This window comes from Lotus japonicus, chromosome 1, assembly GCF_012489685.1.
Source record: "Lotus japonicus ecotype B-129 chromosome 1, LjGifu_v1.2".
NCBI classification, from domain to species: Eukaryota; Viridiplantae; Streptophyta; class Magnoliopsida; order Fabales; family Fabaceae; genus Lotus; species Lotus japonicus.
In genome coordinates, this window is record NC_080041.1 from 119,994,294 (window position 1) to 120,013,612 (window position 19,319).

Sequence of the window (19,319 nt, forward strand, 5' to 3'; positions counted from 1 at the left end):
CGACAAAAGACACTCTTCTCAACAACACATAACTCATGATGATCTCCAAATCATCCGACTCATCTCAATCCGATGGTCACAACTGCTCAACGAGCACAGAGTATCACACTCTCGGAAACCAACGGTTTCCCGGACTTATCCCCAGGATAGCCCAACAACACATAGCTGCTCCAACAGCACAACAACAAACGCTGCTCCAACAGCACAACAACAACAACATACTCAACACTTGGATTCGACGACACTTCTCGTTTTCCAAAACTAAGATTTGCATCCGAAGCTTCCTTTCGAGTTTGTTATCATTATTTGAAGATTTTAGAGGTTGTTTAATGTCTTATGAGTTTTCTTTTCAAGATAATATCCTTTTTAGTCTTATCGCAAATCCTATAAGTTCTCGGGATCTCCTAATCCCCAAATGACTCCAGAGAATGTCTCGATCCATAAACATCATAACAAGGCCCGAATCTCATTCGTCCTATCATACTTTCTCAAAACTCTCAAAATTAAATCGGCATGACCTGCCCGCTATTCTCACTTTTCAGAAACTCAGATTTCATTGCAAAAGCATAAATAACTCAGCACAATCAATCAACATGTCATATATCAACATATTAAGCAATAATCACATAACACTTAGCATATAAGCATGCACCACACATCCTAGATTACCCACATAGCACATAGCATGTAAGTCAATCTCAAAAAACATAGTAGTAGATGCATCATCTACATTGTCAGTCGAAGCCTCAGAAAACATTTTTCCAATCAAACACAAACAAGTGCATAAACAGTAAACAATGTCGAAAGCATCGACCCTAAGCATTAACTAGAGATTCAGTGAGGTTCCCTCACCTGTAGATTCTCCAGGATGAACTTCAAACTCTTCCTCACAACCAACGCCTTGCTCCTCTGGGAATTTCTCGAAATCACCTTTAGAGCAAAACCACAAAATTACTATTAGAATCTATCGAAAACTAGGCTATCGATACTTACTAAGGTTACACGAAGTATTACATACTCCGAGGTACGATAATCTAGCGCGAAAGGACAAGTTTTCGGAAAAGGAAATTTTCCTCCTCCCCCCTAATAGGGCTCGGCCACTTTGGCTAATTATGGGGCTCGATTTTTCTTCGATCAAACTTGGTTCCTATGCTATCATTAGCCGTAAGTAAGGGTATTCTAAACTCGGAAAAATTATTGGATCAAAAACTGTCGCAGGGGTATTTTGGTCATGATTTTTAACTTAGAATTTCAAAACTGAAATCCCAAAAAGCAACTTTGACAGGGACGTTACTAACGACGTTTATGACAACTAATCCTACTAGCACTAAGCTAAGGCGATAGTTTTCAGCCTAAAGGTTGAAGCTTTACTCCAAAAACTCCAAAAATGGGTATTTAAGGCTAAAATTGATTCCGGCGGAAATCCGGCGACATAACGGAAAATCTAATCCGGCAGAAGTGATCTTGGGCACATAAGGAAGAGGTTTAGAATCAGAAATGAAATATTCAGGATAGTTTTGCAAAAACCTCAAAACTATCAGCTCAGAAAAGTCTACAGAAAAGCTATGGAAAAAGCGATCAGAGGTAAGGATTAGCGACTATACCTCGAAACCTTGAAGCAGCAACTGATTGATCGACAATCAAGCAAGGATTGAACAAAAACTCTTCTTCCTTCCTCCTTGGATGAACTCGCGGGTTTGTGGAGAGAAAGTGGTGGAAATTTTGTGTTTTTCTTCCTTTCTTGGCTATATATAGAGGTTGGCAAAACGCGGCAAAATGAAAGTTTCGCGAATCTGATTTTTCTGGCGTCATTCTCCATGAATTCTAAGATATGTTTTGGCGAAAGAATTCCAAAACTAAAATGAGGTCTCCTTGTATTTTTGGCAACTAATGCACAATCGGTATAAAACTATTTTACCCGATAAGTTGCTTTTTGCATCAAATGTCGGAATAGAAAGCTTCCTTCTGAAGAAAGATTGAAATCATCAAGAGAAATGGGTGTAAGCGTGTAGAATCTTCATTTGATGCTCTGAATAGAAAAAGTCTTCATTGTCGGGTGATTCTAGGGTTTTGAAATACCAGGGTTTCGGTTTCGGCAAACTTCCGATGATTGGAATCGGACGTTCGTAGATCCTAGAGTTTCGCCTCGAAACGATTGTTATATATGGAATAAGAGAAGTTCTAACATTCCTCTGAAGATTTTTGGAATTAACTTCCATCGTGCCTATAAGTGAAAACTAGCTATTTACTAGGGTTTCTGACCTAGGTTTAAGCGTGTAACGATCGTGCTATAACTTTTATCGATTTTGGTACAATCCTTAGACTTTTCCTGAACTTTCTCCTTCATAGATTTATTTCATTTGATGAACTCTTGTTCAGGTTTTCCTTCACGATATATTAAGCCTAGTCGTAAATGGAAATCTCTTCCATTTTTCCTGAGCTTAAAAACTTGGGCCTTACAAGGAGCCTTGTTGAAGGAAGTGACAATTTGAAATCCTAATCCTCCCATCTTTTTTGAACTAATGCACTCAGTTTGATAGTTTTTTTCGATAGATAATAACAAACATTAAATAAAAAAGTCACACTCACCTAGTTTCGTGAATAGTCCCATTTGTCTCTATATCAGAGGAATCACCATGACAAAAAGTAATTCCGGCCTACATTCAAGGAAAGCCTTTGCCCCTTTAGGAGTGTCTCGAACCAGAAGATAAGGAAAAATTCCAATTAAGATAGAATGGTTGTTTGTATGGCCTTGTTGCCTTGTAGTGGGATGACTAGTTTGCTCTTATTGAGGGTATGTAGTTGTTCTTGCTTCTGCTTGGTTGTGTTAAGGATCCGTAGTGGTGGAAGATCTATCTTTGGAGAGGTCTCTAGAGAGCTGCAGGGGTTGGATCCATATCCATTTTGGTGGAAGGCTTCCCCGGTGGCTCATTTCGACTACATAGTGTGCTGTTTGGTTGCACAACCTGCTAGTTCAATTGAAGCTCCAATTTCTATTTGCATGATCCAGTTTTGGATGTCCTGTGTGATATGCTTTATCTCTCCTAGTTGTAGATATCCTCTGCAAGATTGGATGAGTTTCAAATAGTCTGATTCAAAAACTATGTTCTCCCAATTCATGTTGTTTGCAGTCACTACATCATCTCTTAAAATTAAAGCCTCAACTACAAGAGCAGAAGGAGCAAAGACTTTCCTTGTTAATCCCCCTGTGAATAATCCTACTTCATCTCTGATTACGATTGCACGAGTTGTTCTTTTGTTGTGTATTGTAAAGGTTGCATCTATGTTTATTTTGAGGTAGCCTTTTGGAGGTTTCTTCCATTGGGAGACAATGTTTCTGTTTTCCAGGGTTGGACTATTCTCTGTTGCTGTAGACTTGGCCTGAGCATCAAGGAATTCGTTGACTGCTAGTTGGCTTCTTCTTAGAGTTGTAAGAGGGTACAACCTTGTACCTTTGAAAATGAATTCATTCATGGACTTCCAGATCTCCCAGAGTGTGTAGCCCAGGATAGTTAGAGGGAGATCTGGATTTTGAGCACTAGAGAAACCTGTTGTGGTGTCATTTAGCTAGGAAGTGAATGAGGTTTCTCTTGGGATCGAAAGGGTGAGGTGCATCTGAATCCCAAACTAAACAACTATTGTCCAATCACAACGAAGAAAAGCATGGGTAGTGGATTCCTCCTCTCGGGCACAGATTGAGCATATATGCTATCTTGAATTTTTCCTTCTCCAAAGGTTCTCCTTAACTGCTATTGCGTTCTGGTTGAGTTTCCAGAGGAACACTTTGATTTTTTAAGGTAAGGTCGCATACCAGATTGTGTTCCAAAGACTGATTAGAGGAGGGGCGGAGGTTGAGGGGTTGTGGGTGGTTGGTTGAGACAAATTTGTTCTTGATTTGCCTATACCCGCACTTCATAATGTATACTCAGATTCCCTGTGAGGCCAAATAAGCTCATCCTTGCCTTCTAATATTTTGACTGGAGTTTGCAGAATTTTTCCCAAGCCCACATAGGGGAGGATTTCTCTGATTTTGGGGATGTTCCGCTTGTGATTTTCCTCATCCAGAATGCTATTTACTATGGTCCCTTCAGGTAAAGTATCATTGATCAGAGGTTCCCCTGAAGCTAACCAGTTATTTGAGAGCATGTTTATAGATTTGCCATTCCCAACTAGCCATCTTCCTTCCCTTATAATGATTTCCCTTTCATGAAGGATGTTGTTCCAGGCCCAGGAGGAGGATCTACCTTTTTTGGCTTGGTGAAATTGGCATTTTGGAAAGTAAATGCTATTTAGGATTTGTGCCCAGAGAGAGTTGAGTTGTTGTGTCAATCTCCATGCATGTTTTGAGATGAGGGCCTGGTTTAAGAGTTGGAAGTCCTTGAATCGCATCCCACCTTCTCTCTTATTTAGTGTCAATATGTCCCACTTTCTCCAATGAATACCCTTATCGTGCTTTGTTCTCCACCAGAAGTTAGCCACCTTTGCACACAGGTCAACACATAAGCCTTTGGGTAATTTGAGGAGGGACATGGAGTAGGTAGGAATTGCTTGGAGGGCCAATTTTAAAAGTACATCCTTGCCTGCTTGATAAAGAAGCAATATCTTCCAACCTTGAATCTTGTTGAGAAGATGTCATTTGATCCAGGCTAGAGATTGGATTTTTGATCTGCCCCATTCTGTTGGAATTCCCAAGTAGAGGTCTGGATTGTCCTAAATTTGGATTTCAGGATATTTGCTAGCTCAGTTTTCTTGTGCAGTGCTAGGTATTTCCCTCCTATGAACCCTGACTTTGCAATATTGATTCTTTGTCTGAAGGCTTCCGAGAAGGTGTTGATGATTTGTTGAAGGTGGAAGAATTTCTGGTTGGAAGCCTTTGTGAATAGGATGGCGTCGTCGGTGAAGAATAGGTGGGTGAGAGGTGGATAAGAACGAGTTAGGGACATACCTTGCAAAACTCCAGTGGATCGGTTGTTGGAGAGCATGCGAGATAACACATCCATGCAGATGATGGAAAGGTAAGGAGATAGGGGATCTCCTTGCCTTATTCCTCTTCGGGGAATCATTTTTTCTCCTATAGCTCCATTTAATTTAAATCTATAAGAGACTCCCTGCACTAGCTTCATAATTAGCTGGACCCAAGCTTCCGCAAATCCAAAGGCTAAGAGTGCTCTCCTTAGAAATTCCAATTCAATTCTGTCGAAAGCCTTGTTGAGGTCAAGCTTGATGGCTGCATTATCCCGACTGCAAGGACTGGTCTTTTGAGCCTGTGGAAAGCTTCTTGGACGATTATGAGATTATCTTGTATTTGTCGACCTCCCACGAAGGCACTCTGATGCGGAGTAATCAACTGCTCCATGAAAGGCTTCATCCCCGTAACAATAATGCGAGTGATAATTTTGTAGCTGAAGTTCACGTAACTGATGAACCGATATTGATTCAAGGATTCTGAGTTGGGAACTTTAGGTGTTAGGACCACTAGGGTTTCGTCGATGGAATCTGGAATGGAGCCAATGTTGAAGAAGTTTTGGACAACGACTATCACATCATCTTTTATGGTAGGCCTTTGTTTCCGGTAAAAGAGTCTGTTCATGCCATCAATACCCGATGCTTTCATACCTCCCAGGTGGTGCATTGCATCTTTGATCTCTTTTTCGTGTATTGGCTCCATTAGTTTCTCATTGAATTCCGCATACACTTTAGAGGGGACATGGGAGAGGCAATTATCAAGGTTCAGGTTTGTGGGGTTGGAAGTATGGTAGATATCCTGATAAAGTTCTAGGATGGCTCTATCTATGTTCACTTGACCTGAGTGCTCCTCCCATAAATGCGTTGATTAATGCATTTGTTGGCTTATAAAAAAACTTGCCATATATAAATTGGGAGAGCCCAACTTTGAAATGGGCTATACTCTGTTTGGTTCCACGAAAACCAAGTAGCGGCCCAAACAATAGAGTAATAATTTCCCCCAAACACGCCACTCTTCAAAACCCTAATTTCATCACATCAAAAAACCTTAAACCCCACTAACATTGTCTGTCGTAGCAGCCATTGTTGGAGCTAACGAGCTACCTCATCATTCTTCGATAGCCGAACAATGAGACCCCCAAGAGGAGGTGGCCGCGGCGGCGGTTTCAGAGGTGGACGGGACGGCGGTGGTCGTTTCGGTGGCGGAGGTCGTGGTGGAGGTCGTTTCGGTGGCGGCGGAGGTCGTTTTGGTGGCGGAGGTCGTGGGTTCCGTGATGAAGGGCCACCCTCCGAAGTCGTAGGTGTGTTATCTCTTTCATTTTGAAACGTTTCGAGATTTTCTGATATCTGTAGAGTTTGATGATTGAAAACTTTTGTGCTTTGTGGTGTTTGTTGTTGATGACGTTATTTCGTTTCTGGGTTTTGAGATTTTGTTAGGAAAGAATGCAGCTTTATGTAAAGCTGGTTAAAAAAATGAGAAAAATTATGTTTTCATTTTTTTTTTTCAAAATTTGTGATTTGGGGAAAGCAAGCTTGTATTATTTAGGATGAGTTGTTTTATGAAAAGTTGGTTTTGGTAAAGTCATCTGTGTTTGTGAAAATTGATTAATGTGTAATGTCAAACATATGGAAGTGGTAAAGGTGAGTATGGGTGTTAATTGCCAAACCAAACATACTATATAGGGTGTGTTTTTTAATGTGATTCTTTGATTTGATTTATGCAGAGGTCTCGACGTTTATGCATGCGTGTGAGGGAGATGCTGTGACGAAGCTTACAAATGAGAAAATTCCCTATTTCAATGCTCCTATATATCTGCAGAACATGACTCAGATTGGGAAAGTTGATGAAATATTTGGCCCCATCAATGAATCTGTTAGTATCTCTCATTCTCATTTTGAGATGTTGGTTACTTGTATCTAGGTTTTTTTGTTTGTTGTAGAATTTGGTTGTGATTTTATTTTCTGCTTCATTTGTGAAATGCAGTACTTCTCAGTTAAAATGATGGAAGGGATTGTTGCTACTTCTTATTCAGCGGGTGACAAGTTTTATATTGACCCGAGCAAGCTCTTGCCTCTTGCAAGATTTCTTCCACAACCAAAGTATGTTCTCTTTGCATCTCTGCACCTATCTTAATCTGTCCATGTATTGTACAATTGTTCATAGGAGAAACACAAATGAATGTGCCTGAAAAGCAGATGATAATAGAGATTGGCTAAACATTAATTGTCACCCTGTTAATTTCACTTATTTGTGCTTTTAACATTTCGGGATCCTATCCATGTTTTCAGTGAATTCCAAATAAATTCTAGGTTGATGGCCTTCTTGGTCTATTATCTGTGCATGTTTGCTATCCATGTATTAGCACTATCCTGTTATGACTGTGAAAAATATGTGAACTGCTTCTTCTGCCCTGAGTATTGTGTGTGCTGTACTAAAGTTTCCTCGATTCAATTATTCGGTGTGCTGTTGGATATGTGCGCTACTTCCTTACATGAAATAGTATGCTGAGCCATAAAAAAAGCCAGCTATGATTATTGTTGATAATATAAATGCTTAACCATCTTCTCAAAGAATTTATTGTTTTGTGGTGGCTTTGAACGGTATTGAAATGGTTTGTGTCATTCAAGTTAACATGGTTGGCTGATTATTGTTGCAGGGGATCAGCAAGCGCCGGTAGAGGCGGAGGACGTGGTGGAGGCAGAGGTGGCCGTGGAGGTGGTGGATTTCGTGGAAGGGGTGGCCCAAGGGGTGGGAGAGGTGGTCCTCCTAGAGGTGGTGGACGGGGTGGTGGTTTCAGAGGAAGAGGGAGATTTTAGGGTAATTTTATGTGTTTTTCATAGTGCTTCTATCGTTTTGCTTTTGAGATCAAGCATTTGGATATTTGATGCTGAATGGGCTTATTTTTTCTTAAGAATTGAATGGTTCCATTGCATGGTGCTTGATTGTATTGTTATCACTATGGCAATGTAGATTGAGCTATTTTGGTTTCCATGATTCCATCTAAATTAGTGCTGTTATTAGTATTACATTGATCTTGATGTTCTCTGCGTTGTATCTTATGTGAATCTGTAACTCTTGCAATGCTTAAAAAACCAGTGGTTGTATCTTATGTGAATCTGTAACTCTTGCAATGCTTAAAAAACCAGTGATTTTTCTTGCTAAAACGGACATATAAACATGTTTTACATGGTCGCATCACTCACATATTATGATTCCAAAGGTTTTGGAAAAGAAATAATTTCTCAATGCAGTTTTACCTTTGGTTTGGCCAGTTCTTCAATCTTGATACTTGAGTATTGAATGTGATAGATGGTTGGAACTTGGAAGAACTGGTTGGTGGAGCTTGTTGTATTAACTTATTCAAATCGCCAGATACATTTGACCAAAAAAATTGCCAGATACATGTACTTTCCTTAAAACTTAATAATGTTAGATGCATACGCATATATATACATCATCTTATATATGAATGTTTTTGCAATTTGATTTTCGTTTTTGACATATAAATCTGAATGTGGGTATAATAGCAGCAGTAAACAGCAACCCCCTTTAATTGAAGCATTAAATCTAATACACAAACTCCTCAAATTTCTTGTCTTTCTCTGAAGACATTCTCTAAGCACCTAAAGACCAAATTGCATTACACTTTTTTTGTGAAGAGCAAAGAAATATTTTAATTCAAAAAAAAGTTTGATTGAAGGGAAATCGAAGGTCAGATCATTAGGCACATAGACAAAAGCTCTTTGTGGTCCTTGAATGGCATGTTCTCTACCTGAATTTATCACTCATTTAGCCTTTATATAATTTTTTGAAAAACCTAATTTCATCCGATGAAATATAAGCTTAGAATAGGATCAATCAGAAAACTTGTCCTCAGCCAAAATCAGCAAATAATTCATTTGGGTAAACTGGGAAAAGTTGAAGAGGCTATAAGAGTCTTCTCAAATACGATCCACAAATGTAACATACAACTCTATTATATCTTGTTTCTTGGAACACCATGATTGCTGGATACCTTCATAACAATATGGTTGAAGAAGCCAGTGAGTTGTTTGATGTAATGCCTGAAAGAGACAATTTCTCATGGGCTCTTATGATAACTTGCTATACTCGTAAAGGGAAGTTCAAACAGGCTAGAAAATTGCTCGAATTGGTTCCTGATAAGTTTGGTTGGAAATTGGAATGCAGTGGTAGCTGGTTATGCAAAGAAGGGCCAGTTCAATGATGCTCAGAAAATGTTTAAACTTGAAAGACAGACTGTCAAAGTTTAATATTTTCAATAAATATCGAAGTTTTTTATTTTACTTTATTACAATTCAATTAACATGTGGATGAGTTTTAAGAGAACAGTTATAAATTAAAGTTTATATGGTGTGTTAAGTTGAATTCTCACATTTTGAATATCCTTTTTCTAAATATTGAAGTCTGCTAGTGTAAAAACAATTATAGAACATTAAAACAAGAAGTCAAGAACAGTGTAAGAGCCCTCTTTGTTAAATCAGACATAAAATGGATCCAATAAAATTATGGGGTGGGAACAATATAATTCACCCGACAAATGAAAGCAACAAGAACTTTGTGTAGCAAGAATAAGTGTAACTGAGACTGAAGCTCTTTTATTCAAAGCAGCAGCTGCAGGATTTCATGCTTCCCAACCCCTAAGGAGAGTAGCTCGTGCCACACGGTTAACTCCCAGGGTGAAAGCTCCCATACGAAAATCACATTCATGGGTTTTGCACATCTCCTTCACATCTTTGAAACCTCTGGTCATGTATTTCTTTAGCTCATTGTTCACTTTCTCCTCTTCCCACATGAACCCTTGAATGTTCTGTGCACCACAAAATCACAATATAAGAACTATATAGAGTAGATTCATTGAATTGTAATGTAAGCCTTTCACATATACTATAGCCAATGTTAAATCACACTGTTCATTATAAAATTTAGTACATGTTCGTAAATACATCTACAATGGATTCTAAGGCCAAAATCAATTCTGGATAAAAGTTTTTGGTTGTCAAAATTGATTATGGGAAAAAATAGTTAGCGTGTTTAAATCAGCGTAAGCAGAATTGATTTTGTACAAAGTTGATTCTACTATAATTGCGTATGGTAAACGTGAGTTAGAATAATGTGATGTATGTTCGGATACCTTTATGAAAAAAGTGAGTTTCTTAGGGTAATGCTATGAAATTCAGTTGTGGCCCAAACATCATTTCAACTAGTTAGAATTGATTTTGACAAAGTAGAATTGATTTTATAGAATTGATTATGGTTTCCAGACATGCTCTAATTTAATTCAAACATGATCTAAGTTAATTCAAACATGCTAAAAACACTTACCTGAACCCACTCAAAGTAGCTAACTGTAACGCCTCCTGAATTTGCATATATGTCTGGGAGGATCACAACACCTTTTTTCCTCAGGATCTGCATGTTGGGAAAGTAGTTAGCAAGTGTAAATGTCTTCTTTCTTTTTTTAAAAAATAGAAGGAAAGAGAAAATATTACTAACCTCATCAGCCTCTGGGTCAGTGGGGTGGTTGGCTGCTTCAACAATAAACTTGGCCTTGATTTCATTTGCGTTTTCCCTTCAACCATAGCAAGAACAAAAGTTTAAAACAAAAAAAATAATTAGCTTTAGGACTTCCCTCTATTATAATTCAACTTTAGAATATTGCTTTAAGAGACTAAATGCATGTTTGTATAAACTTCTTTTTTCTCAAAGTCAATTCTGATACTCAAAAGCTACTCACATAAGCTTCTTCCAAGAATTGATTTTGACTTCAGAATTAATTGTAGAAGGATTTCTAAACATGCATTTAGGGAGAGCAGACCATAAAATTCAATTTGCATTTGTCAGAAAGGTACTAAATTAACAAGAGTAAAATACACTCCCCTCCCTTGAGGTTTGCTAATATGACACTCAGCCCCATTCTTAATCAAAATCTACACTCCACCCCACTTACTTTACCAAGTTAAGTATATCTTAAAAGATGCTCACGGAATATTCTTTTTCATTCCAAACTAATAGATTTAAATTTTCAAATAATATAAAAAATATTTTAATGTTATTTTTATTTAAAAAAGTTTAAGAAATTTACGATTAATATTTTTGTAATAATCTATTTAAAACTATTTACTGTATTATATGTATGTTGAGGAAAGCTACAAATATTCTCACAATATAATTTATAATATTAGATGACTTTTTTCTTCATAAAATTCATCTTGGATTATATAATTTTAAGATATATAAATTATATTTTAATTTTTTATTGGTAAATTGAAAAGATAAATTGCATCATCTAAGACTTCCCACACCCAATTCATATATCTCAAAGCTTTTACCACTTGAGCTATCATTCGAGGACATACAACATCATGTGATTGAGATTATTAAGAATTTAAATCCATTTTTTTTGAGATATGAAACTATACCTTATTCAGTTATTCTAGTAGACCAAACAGTTCAAGTAACAACCATCTCTTATTTGTTGCATTTTCCATTTTATTTGCTAAGATAATATTGCATGTTGCAAGTGCAACCAATCTATGAAGCTAATAATATACTAATTGAGAAGGTGACCAGAACAATCATAATTTTTTTTCGGGCTTTTAATTGGAATCAATGTCATCTAATTAATCATGGAATTTTGTTAGTACAATTAATCATGAAAATAGGTTAAAAGAAAAATAGAAGTATTTGTTTAGTCTAAATTTATATTTGTAAACTTAAATGTTATTGATATTCCTATACAATATTGTGAAAATATTTAATTGTAAATATCTTAAACTTCTTGAAATAAAAAATAATAAAGGGATTTTTTTTAATTTATAATTATTTAAATATTTAAATTTATTAGTTTGGAATTAAAGAGAATATTCCGTTAGCATCTTTTAACATGTAGTTAACTTGTTAGATTTAGTGGGGTGGAGTGTAGAATTTGATTAAGAATGGGGTTGGGTGTCATTTTGACAAACCTTAAGGGAGAAGAGTGTATTTTACTCAATTAATAAAGAGTAAAGGGTGGTGGTCCAGTTTGATGTCTGCTTTCAGAGTCAGCTATGATGATAAATACAGTACTCTTCACTTTGTTAAAATAATCTAATATTTGAGGTGCCCTCTTTTTTGTCTGAGTTAAGGACAAAAATTTTCTACAAGTAAAGAAAAGTACCTATTGATGACACCCCCAAGTGCTGCTGGGATTAGAACATCACAATCTTCAACCAAAATTGATTGAGGATCAATTGTATCACCACCGTGGAATCCTTTTACACCTTTGTGCTCTTTGGAATGCTGGAGTAGGCTTGGTATGTCAATGCCTTCGCTGTTCTTAATGGCTCCAGTTACATCACTCACAGCAACAACTTTTCCACCTTTCTCACTAATCAATTGGGCAGCCCAAGACCCCACATTTCCAAAACCCTGAAGAAAAGTACACAATATGAATATATGATACCATGAGTATATATCGAATTCATCAAAATACCATATCGTAGAACTTCTTATTAGCATGCTTGGATCGGCTTCTTTTTCCTCTAAATCAATTGTGGCACCCAAAAGCTACTCACAAAAGCTTCTCCACAATTGACTATGACTCTAGAATCAATTGTAGAAGCATGCATGCTATAAGATATAATGCAATATTCCAATTGTTATTATTATGTGTGTTCATCAACTCTTGGGAGCTCATAGTTTTAAATTGTCATCCGCAACCGCAATTGCGACCGCAACGTAAAGGGTTTTGGGGTTCAAGCATTGGCATTGTGACAGCAATTTCGGCTGCATGCATGCTACTTTCACTTGCATAGAGATCAATGGGAGTAATATACAAGGCAAAAGTAGTACCTGTATGACAAACCGTTGTCCCGATACACTCTTCCCATGCTCATTAAGCAAAGCCTCTGTTGCAAAGAGGACTCCTCGTCCTGTTGCTGCGTCTCTTCCTAGAGACCCACCAAGATCCTGGTTTGAAAAAGATATAGCAAAGGGAATGTTTAATTAATCGTGGTTTGGTGTTATAAGTTCAATGACTATTAAAATGAAATACAAACACAAACACAAACACAAACAATTACTTACTATTGGTTTTCCAGTCACTACAGCAGGAGAATAACCATGAAATTTGGAATACTCATCTAGTATCCATGCCATGGTCTGCATGCACAACAACACAATAGAATCATATGAAACCATAAACAATACTAGCCAATAACATATTCAAGTCAAATATAAATTAACTAAGACATAATCAAAAGTATAATCTTAATCAAACAGCAGCAGATTCACTTCCAAGTTCCACATCTCTTTACTGACCTGTGGCCCTGTCCCCATATCAGGTGCTGGAACATCAGTGTGAGTTCCAATCAGATCATGAATTTTCTGGGTAAAAACTCTTGTAAGTCTTTCTAACTCAGATATGCTTAACTCTCCTGGGTTACAGCCAATTCCTCCTTTGGCACCACCATATGGTATATTTGCTACAGCTGTTTTCCATGTCATTAGTTGTGCTAAAGCATTCACTTCATCTGGGTCAACCTACTTAATCCAATAAATGATTCAGAATGAGAACTGAAAGCCTAAAGCTAACAGAATAGTACCTAAAACACTTCCTGTGACTAGTTCATAAAAAAATGCAATGTTTAGTGCTTAATTCTAAATGTCTGTAATCATTATATGGTTGTTCAGTAGAAATTATTCCTACAACTTGTTTTATTTCTGTCCAAGGTATATAAATTTTAGAAAAGCAAACCAAATTATCATCATTTACAAAAACCTGATAGCAACTCAGTGCTGGACTCATTCAATCAAAAGAATGCCTATCCTTACAAGAACCATAACTAAACCCTTAAGTAATTAGTAACTGAAAATTTTCAGTGTTGAAATAGAAATAACCTCAGGATGGTATCTGATTCCTCCTTTCATAGGGCCTCTTGCATTATCATGTTGAATCCTGAACCCAACATAAGATTGCAACGTGCCGTCGTCTTTAGGTATGGTACATTCCACCTGTATTTTCATGAAACAATGTTTAGAAACCAGAGTTGGTGAGCTAAATGGAACAGAACATGGAAAACAAGAGTAGTAAACTAAACTAATTTTCAAGAACAAAGTATTGAGAAACACAAGGAACAGTTCTGCTTGCCTTGATTTCCCTGAATGGAATCAGCAAACTTTTCTCAAGCTTGGAATCCAATCCAAGAAGCCGAGAGGCCAACCTAAAGTTCCTGTTGGTGGCTGCTAGTGCATTCATGGTTGAAAGACCTGACAAAATATTCAATCTTTTTCAGACAGAGATATAAGAGACGCGGAGAACAGATCTTGTAAAGTGTTACTATTATTGGAACTTTAGAAATCAATGGAAGATGAAAATAGATCCATCTTTACTAATATTTATATCAAGAGATATACAAGAGCCAGCTGCTAGAGTCAAACGTCAACAAATATAAACTAGTAAAAGTTTGGTAAAGCACATATGCAAAAATCAAAATGGATAAGTGCCACCAATGTGTCATACCAACGCCATGTGGATCAATCTCAGCAGTTAATGACTAAAGATCAGGATGACAACGAAAATGAAGAACGTGAACCACCCTCTCTTTGAAAAGCTTAATATAATTTTGTTGTATTCACATACAAGGCCATGTCATAAATCACCCAGTTGCCTCTAAAGTGCAATATACAATGAGAACATTGAAGCTTACTAATTACCTTCTTCAGCAGTATAGTGTGCCTGTTTTGTGTTTTACCTTCTTTCACATCTCCATGAAGAAAAAATGTTACAGAAACCTATCAAACTCCTTAAGATTACAATGCGGTTGTGATGTTCAGGAAGCCTTAACTATATACTTTTATTAAACAGCTTATGAATGAACTGGGTAGCCACTTTTATTGACAGTTTGACACTTATGGGATACTACTGGCCAAGCGTTTGCTAAAGGTTCCAAAAGAAAAAGAATCTAAGGAAAATCACCTTTCTACAACGTCAAGAAGGTCCAACTCTTTTGGAACCTCTATGAAACAGAAATTGTATGAATTGGCAGTTTCATTGGCTCCAAAATTTTCTGAAGAGGCACAATCCAGGTGAGGTAGGAACTAGACAGCAAAATACTCTATCCAAGAGGCAAATCTCTACCGTCCATTAGCAAGTTTTAATGTAACTTGGCCTGATATTTAATTACGTTCATTGCACTTTGAGAGTTAAATTCATTGCTTCCACAACTTCATAGTTGTCAATATGGCTACGAAATGGCTAGGAACATAAATTATTCATTTAGACAAATACAATCCTACCAATAAACATGTGGTTGGTTCATGTGGTACATGTTTAATTCCTTTTAACTAATGTCTCGGATTTGAGTTTTGTAAATGAAGAAAACCTCTAGTAGGAGAGTTAACCCCACCATTGATGTCTCTAACTCAAACATGATCACCTTGACAGCACACCAAAAAAGACAAATACAAGTCCCAGGGTAGTACTGTGCATCATGACTTCTTTCTTTCTACACAATATTATATTTTATCACAAGTTCATGTACCAATTAAAAAATTGTGGCAATAGGAACTTTATTACTAAATTATTTTCCAAGTACTTGCCTTCAAAGATGCACCAATGTTGTTTTTTGTCCTTAGATCTATCTACATAAAAGGAGGAGGTTCCGTTTTTTGTCTTTCTTATTTTTTGTTGTCATATTTAAATATACATATGAACCTCCCCCAGCTGGCTGCTTTTATATTTAAATGACAAGCTGTGAAGTCTGAACCCAATCTGATAACTTCAGGATTTTGTCCCAGCAATCATCTCAAAAACGTTCTTCTAAAAATTGTTTGAGCAACACTTGGCTTGCATGAGAGAGCATGCTAATTAAGCCAGCAAAGCATTAACTATTTCAACTACTCAAGTTTTTTTTACAGTAACTACTCAACTTGATACCAGATGAAATGAACAGACAAAAAGGTAAGTTAACCTTTTTGGATACCATATGGTGTGTGTATCTTTGGAAATCATGTAGGTTTTCATGTTTGCAAGAGAAGTGATTCCGGAAGAAACTACTAGGAGTAACTTCTGTGGGGTGAAGTGATTCTGAGAGAATTAAAAGCAAATCAAAACATGCTGGCAAGTCTAAGCATTCAAAACTCCACATCAGCACAGGACTTATTATCACTTATAGATGCAATGAATTGAAACATAAAGAAAACTGGCTTTCTAAAAAATGCTATAGTCTATTAAAGTATTAATAGTAGATTCAATGTCTATATAATTATTCAAGTCTGGAGAGCATGACTTAACTTTGGCCACCCCACTTCCAAGTTTATATTTTTTATTTGATCCTTGCACGTTTCCAATCAGTACAAGAACACGTCAGGTTGTTATCATTCAAGATATGGATCCAATGGAAGTAAATGGACTAATTCAAATGCTAAACTTACTCTTAAAAATTCAATCAAATGCATATTTTACTGGGTCAAGCTACAATCTGACCCTGAAATAGTAAGATTTGATAATCTTGACATATTCTATTTTCACAACTCAATTTGCATAGAACCAAATTTACATAACTCATGACCTGCTATAACATATTCAAAGCAACAAAAAAGTCATTTCAACATTTTTTGGGTAATAAACTCATTCTTAATGTATTAAATAAAGCACATGCCCTTTTTCAACTTTGGTCAGGGCAAAGTAAAGTGATTATCTTAATCATCACTAGTGCTGTGTACTTTCCACTATAAGTAAGGAGCATCATTTTTTATACCAAAGGCAAAACCCTACTGCTGCTGAATTACTTGCTTCCAATGGTAGAGAACTAGAGAAAAGTACAGCAACCAAATTCATTCAACATTATTAATATCACTTCAAATACAAGAGAGATAGGAAACATACCAAGAAATGGAGAGGGAAATGCTGAACCAGATCCAACAGAACCAGTGTGAAGAAGCTGTGTTGGAGAGAGTGAGTGTGGAAGTCCCAAACAAGTCAAGGCATAACAGAACACCAACTCAAATAAAGAAAAGGAGCCCAACAACTGAGGGAGAATCAGAATTGAATTCCAAGAGGAATCAAATTCAATATGATGCTTGTCCTTTGCTGACACCCTAAATATGCCATAAAAATTTACAATACAAGTCACTCAGATCAACAACATGTGAAACAGAATATGATGCTTCTGTGAATGAAAGATGTTTAGGGTCCTTTCCTAAGACCCACTAGGCACTAGGTAGCATAACTGAATTCTGAAATTTCACCCTCGACCATGAGTCCCCTCCCTGCACCTCTCTGAGACAACAAAACAAACACCCTGTAAGCATACCAACTAGCTAGCATAACGTGTGTTGCACTGCCACTGCTAAGTGGCTATAAGTATCCATGGTTTGATCACATATGTGAATCCAACACGATTCCCACATAAAAGAACTAACCAATCACAACCTTAACCACTGGTTTGACATAATTTTGGTACTCTTTTACAAAGAAAAGAGAATTTGCAAATTGCATTAATGCTACAAATAGTTTTGAGCAGCTCATGAAATCACTAAACAAATTGTGTGTTCAAAATTCATGAGCCTAACTAACTCATCATGTCACTTTACGATTTGTGTTGTGTGAGGGAAACACTTGTGAGTGATGAGTCAGTGTCAGTTTTAATGTGAACACTGACACTATCTATAATAGATTAGACCAGAAAAAAGGTTCAAGGTAACCCCAGATTGGACCACCCGAATTTAATGTTCCAAAATGTGGTCTTTGTTGGATTGAATTTGATGCATCCATTTCCTCTTCCACTTTCCCTGGTCCCATCCTCAAAATGATTTTTTTTTTATCTTATTCCCAGAATTGGACTATTCCACTTCATTCAGAAGAAGATAATTAAGGGTAAAGGAGACCCCATGATAAAAAGAGACAATAATTGAATGGACAAAATTGTATTCTTCAATTTTAATTCCAAAATAAAACCTTGGAATTATAATTTGACCTATATAGAGGGTAAAACTTACCGATATTTAATTGTTGTTTATAACGCCAATGTAAATATTTAAATTTGATTAAAATAATAAATTATGTAACTGTTTAAGATGACGTGACATGATGTGATATTTCGATGAAGCTTGTTTCTTTAATCCAAGTTGATATACTGGTCTCTGCGTCTTATTATTTCATTTGATTCAGTTTCAAAAGTAAGATGACGTGATGTGAATTGATTGAATGTTAAAGAGTAAATAAATTTTACACTAATAGACTCTTAAAATTAAAGCAGAAGTTCTTGAATTTTTTTTATTTTTGACTTAAAAATTAATTTTAAACTAAAACTTATTGGTTTAGATAAAATATTTTAAGAAACTAAGGTCTATTTGGTTTGAAAAATATTTTTTGTTCTCATTTTCAAATTTTTAAAATTTGGAAAACATGCTTGTTTTTACTTTCTATTTTCATTTCCAACGCCATGGGTTTACCTTTTAATCCAGAATGATCTTATGGCCTATGGCCCCCGCTTGATTAATTTGATTGAAGTTTGTTTAAAAAAAATTCATTTTCAACGCCGCCACCATCAACGTCATTGTCAGTTGTTGTCACCACCTCCGCATTCATCACGTACCAAAAGTTTAAGCTGTTGGGTAAAGACTACTTGAATGAATTTATATTATATTTCGAATATGCTCTCTTACGCAAAAGCTTTTTGGGCTTGAAGCGTTGATAATGCACAAGCTAACCTATCATGTGCTTCAAATTAACTTTTTATTAGAAGAGTTGGGGGCGGCAATTGTCGAACTTTGGACCTTGGTCATAGAGGTTCTAATATCATATAAAATAATCAATTATCCCAAAAGTTTAAATTGTTGAGTAAATAAAGTCCACAATGCTACAACAAGTCCAATTTATTTGAACCAACAATTTGACACACTCACTACTAAAAATAAGTTTATTTTCTGTAGATTTTTTCTGCGAATTTTATGCAAAAAATTCTTATAAACTTTCTTACAGGTTTTAATTCTTTTCATGTGAATTTCAAATATGTGGGAGCTGGGAAGAATTGTCTTATAAACTTTCCTACAGGTTTTAATTCTTTTCATGTGAATTTCAAATATGTGGGAACTGGGAAGAATTGCAAGAAATGTCAAATTTTCTTATGAACCAGCAAAATAAATTTGCAGCAAATATCTGTAGGAAACTTCACAAGAAATATTAGATGCATGAAAAAGCCATAAGAAAATCCACACAAAAATATACTTTGGATTCTTCCTGCATATTACAAAAGCCATACTTTGCATATCTTGGGTAAAGTGGTCGGAGGTGTGTAAACCAAAGGATGAGGGAGGGCTGGGAGTGAAAGACCTGGCAATCTTTAATAAG

General features: G+C 36.4%; 2 protein-coding genes across 4 annotated transcripts; one reads left to right on the forward strand and one right to left on the reverse strand.

The window, feature by feature from the left end:
• The first annotated feature begins 5,986 nt into the window (after positions 1-5,986).
• LOC130729874 (putative H/ACA ribonucleoprotein complex subunit 1-like protein 1) lies at positions 5,987-8,075 on the forward strand. The gene is made up of 4 exons (XM_057581721.1): positions 5,987-6,266; positions 6,690-6,838; positions 6,950-7,065; positions 7,623-8,075. The coding sequence occupies exons 1-4, from the start codon at positions 6,095-6,097 to the stop codon at positions 7,780-7,782; spliced, it is 597 nt and encodes a 198-aa protein (XP_057437704.1). The 5' UTR covers positions 5,987-6,094; the 3' UTR covers positions 7,783-8,075.
• A 1,357-nt stretch (positions 8,076-9,432) lies between these two features.
• On the reverse strand, positions 9,433-17,547 carry LOC130729875 (glutamate dehydrogenase 1). Of its 3 annotated transcripts, none has more exons than XM_057581723.1 (10): positions 16,854-17,547; positions 14,115-14,233; positions 13,865-13,978; positions 13,286-13,507; positions 13,052-13,126; positions 12,818-12,934; positions 12,144-12,394; positions 10,481-10,556; positions 10,310-10,396; positions 9,433-9,794 (listed from the first exon to the last, which is right to left on the reverse strand). In XM_057581723.1, the coding sequence occupies exons 2-10, from the start codon at positions 14,220-14,222 to the stop codon at positions 9,609-9,611; spliced, it is 1,236 nt and encodes a 411-aa protein (XP_057437706.1). In that variant the 5' UTR covers positions 14,223-14,233; positions 16,854-17,547; the 3' UTR covers positions 9,433-9,608. The 3 variants fall into 3 exon arrangements, with proteins under 3 accessions (XP_057437706.1, XP_057437707.1, XP_057437705.1); XM_057581724.1 differs by lacking the exon at positions 16,854-17,547 and adding an exon at positions 14,943-15,124; XM_057581722.1 differs by lacking the exon at positions 16,854-17,547 and adding an exon at positions 14,681-14,880.
• Positions 17,548-19,319: the final 1,772 nt, after the last annotated feature.

Bases quoted from the DNA above. Each gene is read 5' to 3' on its own strand.
- LOC130729874 (XM_057581721.1), top strand. From the start codon at position 6,095: ATGAGACCCCCAAGAGGAGGTGGCCGCGGCGGCGGTTTCAGAGGTGGA. The intron at 6,267-6,689 runs GTGTGTTATCTC...TGATTTATGCAG, and splicing joins GCCACCCTCCGAAGTCGTAG to AGGTCTCGACGTTTATGCAT. The intron at 6,839-6,949 runs GTTAGTATCTCT...TGTGAAATGCAG, and splicing joins TTGGCCCCATCAATGAATCT to TACTTCTCAGTTAAAATGAT.
- LOC130729875 (XM_057581723.1), bottom strand. From the start codon at position 14,222: ATGAATGCACTAGCAGCCACCAACAGGAACTTTAGGTTGGCCTCTCGG. The intron at 13,127-13,285 runs GTCAGTAAAGAG...TTGTGCATGCAG, and splicing joins ATATGGGGACAGGGCCACAG to ACCATGGCATGGATACTAGA. The intron at 12,935-13,051 runs GTAAGTAATTGT...TTTTCAAACCAG, and splicing joins TAGTGACTGGAAAACCAATA to GATCTTGGTGGGTCTCTAGG.